The sequence below is a fragment of the Mesitornis unicolor genome, unplaced genomic scaffold (genome assembly GCF_000695765.1).
Source record: "Mesitornis unicolor isolate BGI_N332 unplaced genomic scaffold, ASM69576v1 scaffold15865, whole genome shotgun sequence".
In the NCBI taxonomy this organism is placed as follows: domain Eukaryota; kingdom Metazoa; phylum Chordata; class Aves; order Mesitornithiformes; family Mesitornithidae; genus Mesitornis; species Mesitornis unicolor.
The window spans coordinates 2,590-13,210 of record NW_010183602.1 but is presented as its reverse complement, the minus strand read 5'-3'; the positions used below and the strand labels follow the sequence as shown (position 1 = coordinate 13,210).

At 38.2% G+C, this 10,621-nt stretch overlaps 1 protein-coding gene across 1 annotated transcript in view; it reads left to right on the top strand.

Moving 5' to 3' along the window:
- Positions 1 to 378: 378 nt before the first annotated feature.
- Positions 379 to 10,621, top strand: part of LOC104540402 (nuclear pore membrane glycoprotein 210-like) — a gene marked incomplete at its 3' end in the record, with an annotated part of 10,674 nt that continues 431 nt past the window's right edge. The window contains exons 1-8 of the mRNA XM_010184207.1: positions 379 to 523; positions 2,494 to 2,590; positions 4,697 to 4,847; positions 6,551 to 6,683; positions 7,338 to 7,496; positions 7,974 to 8,042; positions 8,323 to 8,429; positions 9,493 to 9,633. Of these exons, the coding sequence (XP_010182509.1) occupies positions 379 to 523; positions 2,494 to 2,590; positions 4,697 to 4,847; positions 6,551 to 6,683; positions 7,338 to 7,496; positions 7,974 to 8,042; positions 8,323 to 8,429; positions 9,493 to 9,633 (1,002 nt within the window). The remainder of the gene's footprint in view (positions 524 to 2,493; positions 2,591 to 4,696; positions 4,848 to 6,550; positions 6,684 to 7,337; positions 7,497 to 7,973; positions 8,043 to 8,322; positions 8,430 to 9,492; positions 9,634 to 10,621) is intronic.

The window sequence follows — 10,621 nt, the reverse complement described above, 5'->3', positions numbered from 1 at the left end:
CAGGTAAATGTCTACATAGAAGTTTATGGGCTCTGGGTAAAAGTCATTAAGTTCTCTAGGACATGAGCCATGTCTGACAGTTACACTGTAGTTTTCACTGAGTACATATCAAGAGTTTCTTCTGTAACTGTTAGAGTACTTGTGCAACATAAATTATTAAGATTTACTCTAAAGCTCAGTAAGAAGGGGAGCTGCTTTTCTCGCTTGTTTAGCCACAGTCACCATTTGACCGAGAGTTTCTCAATCAAGGTCATGACCTAATTTCAGTTCCTTTAATATCACTGTCCTGTGTCATTGGCTTAAATTTGAGGTGGATTTTGTCTTGTTGGTGCTCTTGATGAGCACATCCAGTGTTGCTGATTTCATGCACCCTTTCTGATGTCTCTTCAAGTGACTGGACAAGTCCTTCGTTGTGATGCTATAGTTGATATAATTCATGGCATCCAAATTGTGTCCACAACAAGAGAACTCTATCTTGAAGATTCACCACTGGAGCTAAAAATTCAGGCTTTGGATTCTGAAGGTAAGAGATATACTAGCACGAGATAAAATCTGCCTTGAAACTTAATTGTCTGGTATGTGCACTGGTTTTATTTGTGACACAATTGAATGTGGAGCTCAGCAGTGGAGCAGAGCACGTGAAGGCAGCTCTCCTTGCTTACTGGGGTTTGCTCCAGCCTTGCCAGTGAGTGCTGCTTTTCTGCTGAAGCATCCCAAAGAAGCAGCTCTGGGCTGGGTTACACAGGAGCACCAGTCAGGCCTGCAGTGACATCTGAGGAGCCTGGGAGGGTAATGTTACAGCTGGCCAGGGCGGCTGGTCTGCAGCTCCTGTGACAGCTGTGTGATCCTGCAGGGAGGGACAAGGAACAGTGCAGTTAATGACAAGTGCTGCATTGCCTGTCTGCCACCTTGGGTGCTGCCTGAACCTGGGGACAACTGTTGCCCTTCGTGCTGTGGACATGGCTGGTCCTGTCTTGAACGAGTGAAACGATGCATTGCCTGGGGAACACCCATGATAGTTTTTCTCTGATGACCTGGACCCCAGCAGGAGCCATGACATCCTGGCCCAATGGTGGCTCAGAAGCTGTAAGAATGGTTTTGTGCTTTTGCTACCTGTTGGCTGTGGTGCTGGCTGTGTCCAGGCATCGCCTCTCTAGTGCCACAATGTGTGTTTCTGCACTGGCCCTCTTATTTACAATTGGAGCAAAACAGAAGAGTGTAATATAGCTTTGCAAAGCTGAAGCATGCATCATTAAAGAAAGTTAGACTTGAATGCATGTTAAATAACCCAGTCTCAATCAATTGTAATTATATTGCCCTGTGTGTTCAGAGTTTTATGTTTAAAATCCTATTTATTTGGGATTTGGAACTAACTACAGAAAGTTGTATAGAAATGGGAGGAACAACATAGACTGTGAGTTGCTTTATCTTGTCTTAAAGTGTTTTTGTGGCTTAAAAATGTCATAAACCTTTAAGGATAAGAATTTGAGAATAAATTTGCTTTGATTCTTACTTTATTAATATAAATGTGAGTGTCAAAGGGAAGAAAACAAATGAAAATGTATTTTTAAACATAGTAAATTCTTGGATTTCAGTTCCATATTTGTTTGTTCCAGTGGCAGCTGCAATTCAAAACAAGACTCGTTATGAAGATTAAGAGATGTTTCAGTTTAGCAGATCATTACACTTAAATGTAGTCATGATAAATCTCTGCTTTTGATCTGTTTATTCAGTTTTGTTCCTTTTTCCTACAGTTTTTCCTGTTGTAGTGGTTCATAATTTTGTAGAAGAAAGGTGCTCAGTTTGAGTTGAGTGAAGACCTATTCCTGCCATGGGTACAATCATGGTTGTTATCCAAACAAAACCAGTAAATGTGAAAAGTGTACTTCATCAGTGCTGTGAACTCAAGTTACCCAAATGGTATCTCAGATCCACATGTTCCACAATGAAAATTTGTTTAGCAGATTTTTTTTTTGGTGTCCTGCTATTATCCAAGTAATAGTAAAGTCATTGTGGTCGAAGGGGGAAGGAGGTGGTGAGTGCCAAGGTTCTCTTAGGAGCTGACAAGTGGAGGGTAGATGGTGACACTTGCACCTCTTTTTTTTTTGGTGTCCTGCTATTATCCAAGTAATAGTAAAGTCATTGTGGTCGAAGGGGGAAGGAGGTGGTGAGTGCCAAGGTTCTGGCTGACAAGTGGAGGGTAGATGGTGACACCTGCACCTCTCCAGTGGGCTTTGTGAAGAACACGAAGCGACGTATGGTGTTAGAAAATGTCATCAGAAAAGCCAGTTAACAAAAATATCTTGAATTTGCCAAAGTCAGCAAAGCAGGATAGACTGTGATTTTTCAAATGCCAATAGCTATTTAGTTTAAAATCGCTTGTTTAGGGATAAGTTAAATACGTTTCCTAGAGGAAAAAGTCATAGTGTGTATCCCAGGAAGGCTCTATGCTTGTTATTTGTTCTTGTTTTAATCTGATTATTTGATTTATAGGAAACACTTTCAGCACACTGGCAGGGTTAGTCTTTGACTGGACAATAGTAAAGGACACAGAGGCTTATGGCTTCTCAGATTCCCACAACGCATTACGGTAAGTTCATTGACTTTGTTCTCAAAAGTCTCACATCCATTAAATGTGATGTATGTATTTTCCCACATCTAGACAGCCTACTGAACTGATACCTAAAAGAATGCTAATGGGTCAATTGTTCCAGGGTTTTTTTAAGTGCCCATTCTACAGCTTGGGCACTCTCATATCTGTTTAATTTAACAGCTGATGGTGTTCATGAGCAGCACAGGTAGTTCTAATCCAACAACTGGAAATAAATAGATGCAATTGTTGGTCTTCCTGAAGTGTCTTGTGCAAAGGAAAGATCAGTAAGACTTACTTTTGGATTTCTGCAAGTGATTTTTTTTTTATTTTTAAGTTATTTTTTCCTCCTGTATTTCTCACTAGACCATCCTTGGCATTTTGGTGGGGTTTTTTTAATTTCCTTTTTATTAAGGAAGTGCACTATGTAGTTTTACAGTGGTGACCTCATTGTTCTGTTCTTCAGTGGCTTCAAACAGAAATTTTAGTTTCCATCCTTGTTAAACTAACCAGAATGGACGGCTGCTTAGCAGTACCTTGCATGGGATATATTTCAGGTTGGACTCCAAGAGTTTTATGTTTGCATTGACAGCAACTGGTGTCAACACACCAGGATCCTGTTATCTTGCAGTGTTATGCTAGTATTCATTGTATCATATGCCATGGTGGATCTTGGCTTTGCTCAGTATGAATATTCGTAGAAAAAATTCTTCCCTGATACATGTGAATTTGACCAGACTGCAAACACATGAAACATGAGTTTTTCTCACAAAACGGTTTACAGTCACTTCCTGAGTACAGCTTTAGTCAGAACTTCCCTAACGTATAGTGAGCTTGTAAGATGAAACAGACTCAAACTCATGCACCAGAGGCTCCAGTTACTTCAGAAAACAGGTTCCAGTGAAATGTAGGTGGATTGTGAGACATACAATAAGGTAGGAAGCTATAGGAACTTCCTACTAGCGTAGGAAACTTTAAAGCACCTGGCTTTATTCTCATGGTGATTCTGTGAATAGGATGTGGAGAAAGGAGTTCTCTGAGAGAGCAAAATAGTTCACAGTTACCTCCCATCCTCAAACCTATATTCCAAATATATTGGAAATGGGGTGGGAGTAGCAAACGAGACTCTTTGCTACTGGGTGAACACAAACTCCGATTCAGAGAAGCAAGCACACAGCATTACCTGAGGAAAGCCTGTTAAGCCCATCATATGCTTGAAGCTGCAGGTGTGAGCGTATGGCCTCTGTTTACAGCGAGAGCCAGACGGTGTGCTGATCGTTAGCACTGAGTCCTAGTGCGTATGGAGCTTTTTGATGGGAGTAAGTATTTGCTAGAGATGTGATTTTAACCAAACTAAAATTGATATGTCCTCTGCTGTTAGCACAGCTATGATAAAATGAGAATGTTCTAATGGTGTTACGATAAATTTTAAACTGTCACAAATACATTAATATTCAGAACTGTTCTCAATATGGCTTTACTGATTTTACTGTGAAAGTGCACATAAAGCCAAACAGATGGCCTGCATACAGAAGCTGGCAACCTTTAAAACATGGTACTCTTTCGATTTCTGTCCTGTTGTTTACTGTTGCCATTCATGGCAAATTCCTTTCCTCTCTGTTGTCACATCTCATTGGAATTTCTAACAGTTACTGCAAGTATTCTGCTTGTAGACTTTTTTTCATGGTAATTAATTAATGCATGCTAACTTCTTCATATAGGTCAAAGCTATGTTCTGGTTTGTTAAGCTTTTGCTTTTATGAACATATGCTTTTGGTCTTTCACATCAGTTGTTCCACAATAATCTACAGAGTTTTTGTGGTCTACACCTACTGTAAAAACTGGAGGGATCCTTATAGACAACATGTGCAGTCTTCTGATATCTCTTTAAAGGCCACAAGCAAGCTTCAAACAAACTTTTATCAGTCACAGAAATTAGCTGTGGATATCTTCAAGAATGAGTAAAATTTGGATATCTGGTTCCAGGCAGACATCTTAAATTTGCTTAAAACATGGAAATAGCTGGGAATAGATGGTGGTGGTGTTTCTCTGTGGGTTTACAAAGATTGGTTAATTTTCTGTTCCCTTTTTTGGTTCACCTTTCAGTATACTCAAGTTCTTAGAATCCACTTACATTCCACCTTCCTATATATCAGAGATGGAAAAGGTTGCCAAGCAAGGAGATACTATTTTGGTGTCTGGAATGAAAACGGGGAGTTCTAAATTAAAAGCAAGAATACAGGAAAGCGTCTATAAGGTAAGAAAATGGCATTCTTCTTTTTATATATTATTTAGTGTTATAGTCCAGTGTTACAGGAGTCCTGTAAGGTTGTCCTGCCATACTGTTCCCATTATGGATATCACTGCTGCTTCTCTGTCTTCCTGGATTGTCTCAGTAGCCCATCTCACAAAAGATGACGGTGCTGCTCTTGATCCACCCTGAAAGCATTGGCGTTTGGAGCGGTTTCCTAACCCAGGACAGTGCATGTGCCAGAGATCATTTCTAAACCTGAGTCTGACAAAAGGCCCTGTGGTGGAGGAATGCACTTCAAACACTGTGTGATTGTATTATTCCTGATATTCATTTATATGATATATGTAACACTAGAATGGTGCTGGATAGGGCATTGGCCCTTTTGCTTTTTTAAAAAAAATAACCAGCTAGAACACTTAAAGTCTTTTTTCAATAAATAAATAGCTAGAACAAGGATTGCTGTATTGGATATACCTTTATTTCCTGTTGTGTCATATGAGTACTGCGTTAGTATCTAATTCTACCTCATTAAATTCTGGTCTCCAAGGAAGGGCTTTGGGATCAGAATGTCAATGCTACACGGGTGTTAAACTGCAGTACTGGCGGTCTTCCCAGCTCTTCTGTAGGACCCTGCCGTTTCTTTCTTTGTAACTTGTGGTAACTGAGTTTTTCATTTAACTCTGGTAGCAGAGTTGTTTTTAATCTTAATAGAATTTAAAAGCACCCGAGAGTTTTTATGGGTTATTGCGTACTACTTGGCATTGTGCTACTATTGACTTAATACTGCACCTTAAAAAATTCATTGTATAAAATGATGAGGGTTTTCTGAAGTTCATTGTATATCTGCAGTCTGGTTTTGCACATTTTTTACTATATGTTGTACTTCAAGGTTTTGCTTAAAGCAGAACTATGTAGATAGCATGGGCTATCTAACCCATACCTGTAAAAAGTGTTTTATGAAAATACTATCTAATGTACGTAATACCAGTAATGTGGTACAAATAATAGCGCATGTTAAGAACCCTATTTCTGTTACAGTTCAGCCTTACTCTACATGATATCAGTCTGACTTTTTTTTTTTCTTGGTTGCTTGTAGCTTGCTTAGTTTTCTGTTTTAATACTTATTTTTCCAAATTAGTTTTGAGCTGATTCTGTAAGTGAAATTGAAATAATATTGTTCCCTTTGCAATTTTTTATGACTTTCTGGTTAGTAGCTCCTTTCACTGCTGCAAGACATTTTCAGTGAACATCACTTAAACAACCATAGTATAATTTATACAATTATCTGTTGTATTCCTAATTTAATAGACCTGTGAGTTTGATACAGAGTTATAAAGGATATGTTGTATGGAGGTACCATGTTTTACAGTAGGGAAGACAAGTTTCTAGATATCTGAAAAGTCACTGTGCATCTGTCACAAGTTCTTCTGTGTTCTCCAGAAAATGGAACCAAAATGATGTCCATACAGACTTGATTTTGTTTTTCCTTCAGCCTTGCACAGTATGCCCAGAGCAGATCTGTTTACCATTCATTGCCCTTTGCATTTTTCTGCTGTGACAAAATTTGAGATTATAATAAAGAGCCAATTACAGCAAGTAATAGTTTTCACTTATAGATCATAAATTATTGCTGCATGATCTGTTTCAAGTAAATGAATTGCTTTAAATGTGGTTGCTTTTTCTTTTTTTTCCCCCTTGATCAATAGCATGTACATCCTGCAGAAGTCAGATTGCTTATTTTGGAAAACATCCTTTTAAATCCAGCATGTGACATTTACCTTCTGGTAGGAACATCAATTCAGTACAGAGTTCAGAAAATAAGGCAAGGGAAGATTACAGGTTTGTCCTGCTTGAGTTGTTTGGTTTTATTTGCCTCTTTATTTTTTTTTAACTGAGAAATTTTTAATTGTGTTTACATTGCGGTGTTAATATTTGAAATTGTTTTCCTAATCTATGTGATGATACAGCTGTTTAGTTTTTTCTCCCATAAAAATTGTGTCTGTAAAGGTTATAAGCTTACAGATTTGTCAAGGACGTGATGGTAAGGATAACTTAGAATAGGAGCTAATGCTAGCATTTTAGAGGAACTCACTTATTTCACAATGACTAAGAAACTATATCTGACTCTCTTAATTAAATCAAATTTAGCTTAGCAGTTTTTCTAACAGACGGTGTTTTCTTGATGAGTAAACTAGGCTCACTACATCAGTTAGTAGTGCAGAATGGATCAGCAAAACTCGTAGACGGTAATTTGACCACTTCTAAAGCTGGGAATGATTTGGATGTTAGGTCTTCAAAGGAATTAAAGTCAGGCAAGAAGCTTATTTTGTGTGTTGATATAATCATAGAAGTGCTCTTTCTACAAGACACTAAAATTACTGATTTAATGTGTACACTAGGCATCAATAAAAATTAATCAGCAATAATTAGCAGCATCCAAGCACTGACATGTTTGCTTTTATTGTTTCCTATGTTGTCTTGTTTCCCGCACAGAACTAACGATGCCGTCTGATCAGTACGAACTGCAGCTCCAGAACAACGTGCTCGGTCCTGCAGGAGATGCGTCTTGGGCAGTTGCCAAGCTGGACCAGGCAACATCAGTTGTAACTGCGCTGCAGCAGGGACAGGCTAACCTCATACTGGGCCACAAGAGTATCCTTCCGAAGTGATGCTTTTCCATCCACATCTTCATGGCAGGGGACAAACTTTCCACCCTTTGCAGGACAGAAAGATAAAATTACCCATATTTGTACCAGTAGTCTTGAAAATCAGGAGCACCTGATGGAGCCATAGAAAGCAGCACTGCTGTGAATTCAGTCTCAACAGAGCTGCCTGATGCCTTGAAATGTTCTAAGGAATTAGGTTGCCAAAAGATTAATTAAATCATGTCTGCTCCCCTCAGTCAATGTATAAATGTGATGGAGCTTTATTTTATTTTTGTATTTAGAGCATTGTATTCTCTGATGGAATCTCTGAAATGCTCACTGTCTTTCAGGATAGTGGGGATAACATTTATTTTCAGTGTATAGTTAGCTTTAAATATCCAAAGAGGCACAAGGAGCCTCAGGAACAAGCTGATCTTTGCTTGACTTCTGTCAAAACTTTTTTATTCCTTTACTGAAACCTCAGGTATTCGCATGCAAGGGGTTTCCAGGCTACCAAACAGCACTATCTATGTTGTAAATCCTGGGTATTTAGGTTGGTATTGGCTGCAGTTTTAATATAATCTCTTGCCTCATTTTTGTGTTGGTGTTCGTGTATATATACACACTTCCATTTCTGGTATTAATTTTCATAGTGAAGTAATTTTCTTCATAGAAGTAGCTCAATGTGAAATAGGTTTAGTAGTAAAAATTTACTTACTTTGTTTCATCTCTGTATTCAGCAACAATGAAGGTGCATTTTCAGAGTGAGAACCAGGAGTAAAATGCTTGTATCCACTGTTGATTTGTGCTGTTCAATATTTCCTGTTTTGTAGGATTTACAGTTCATCCAGGTGACACATGGGTCCTAGAAACAGGCAGACTTTATGAAATTACAATTGAAGTCTATGATAAATCGAGCAATAAGGTGTATTTATCTGATGTAAGTAAAATGTTGATATACTTCTGAGTGTCTGTCTAAATCCTGGCTTGCTTTCTTTGAAATTAATTGAGCAGTTTCTTATTTACATTGAATTAGGACATTTCAGATGGTGGTGTTTCTTGCCTTTTCTTTTTTCCCTTTATTTTGTTGTGACTTTTTATTTTGGTTTTGGGGTTTTTTAATAAAGCACTCTGAGTGATTCATGTGGAGGTGCCCATTGGAGTCTAAGTGCTGTAGAATAAAAACTGGAGTAAGTTGGACAGTGCACTTCAAACATAGCACAGGCATTGCACTGGAAATTGCAAATCCGTGTAACTGCTGGAGAGCCGTACTGATGTGGCACTTCATTTCATCAGTCCCCCCCAAATATAATATTGTCACATCTAGAGGCAGTTCTTATTACAGCATGAGTGTAAGGTAGACTTGTAATGCTCTTGGGGAGCTACCTGCTTCCTTTCAGTTGATTATGGGAAAAGCTTAGATGATAAGCTAGCACTGAAACACTTCACTGTTTGGTAGCTAAATAAGATGAGTTTCTGGGTACTAGGTACCAAATATACATTGCTGATGTAATAGTTGATTTGCAAGCAGAAAAATTTTATTAAATTATTGCTTTTCAGAATACAGTTTCTGTGAGTGTTACTTTATTTGAATTTACTTGCTTTCTGAGCTATAGATCTGAGTTTCAGCTGGAACTCAGAAAAAATGTGCTATCGGGGCAGTATATTTATATGTTCTTCCCCTTTTGTGCTTAAGAATGACAGAATTTAAGAAAATATTGTAAAACATGAATTATTTAATGGTATAAATATTGGTACTTTTCATGTTAAATTACACGTCGCTGATAATTTAAAAAGTAAATCTTTTCTATGGAGTTAGTGCTGTGTCTAAAAGATGCAATCTTGTGCAAAGTCTGAAACTTTCATAGGGAAAAGGTCTTAGTGAGTTTCAGAGAAGGTTCTTTGAACTGTGTTCTCATTGATTTGTTGCTAGTATGTTTATGGCTGTACAGTATTAATGTCAGTTACCTGTGGCAATCTCTTATTTCATGTTCTGATTTTAGAATATCAGAATTAATACAGAGCTGTCCAAAGAATATTTTGAGGTACTGAAGTCATCTCTGAATGGATCCTATCATTATGTGAAAGCAATAAAGAAGGGTCAGACCGTTATTGATGCTGCGCTAACATCAGTAGTAGATCAGGTATGTTTTTATAAAAACTGTTCTACTTTATTGGTTGCCCTAAAAATGTTTTACTTGTGTAGTAGTGACTTAATAGTGACATTGTAAAACAAAACCTAAGAGTTACATGAGTCTATGCCATCTCTGTTTAAACAGATTAAGATCCAAATTCTAAAATCCTTACTGCAGGAAAACTGTCAATTAAGTCAACAGAGGATTTGCTTAAATAAAGACTGGGGGATTTTGCTACTGAGCGTGTGGCAAACACCTATTAAACTAGTGGTGCACAGCACTGATTTTTCTTTTCATGGCAGATACTTATGTGGGCACATATCATATCCTTGTGCTGGTGCAAAGGTCCTCTTACATTCTCTGAGTGAATTTTACAATTTATTGTGGTAGGATCATCAGTGTCATACCCTGGCCTTGTTCTGCATTCAGTTACATTTGGAAAGTTATCTGTCATTTGGTAAGTGATGTTAAGTGCTGGAATGAAAATCTGCCAAATGTATCAGCCTGCACATTTCTTCAAATTAATATTTATTAACTCTGTGCTAGTTGGGCAGGCTGCTGAATGTATGGCTAACTAGGGCACGTGGTGTGAAAGTGATTTGCTTTTGCTTGAAACTTGGAAAAATTCAACACTTCAACCCAGTTGCTGTGAGGTTGTTTTAGTGATTCCTTGAGCAGGCTTTAGTAGACCTCTGTATTTTATGATAAGCCACGCTCATTCTCTGTGTCAAAGAGGCGCTTCTGAATGAAATGTGGTCAACTGTCCGCTGTTAAAGTTTTCCTACAGAGCTCCAGTATTAAACAGTTTGTAGTGCCAGACAGTTATGGTGTTACAACTACAGCAAAGCTGTAAAGGGCAGTATTTTGGGATGGGCTGAGGAATGGGTCTTTTAGGCTGGGTTTCATCTTCATCTGCTGCAAAGTTGAATGAGCAAAGAGCAAATGCAGGTGTGGAGTTACCAAATTGGCTCTCCAGATGAGGTCTCAAAAACTAGGA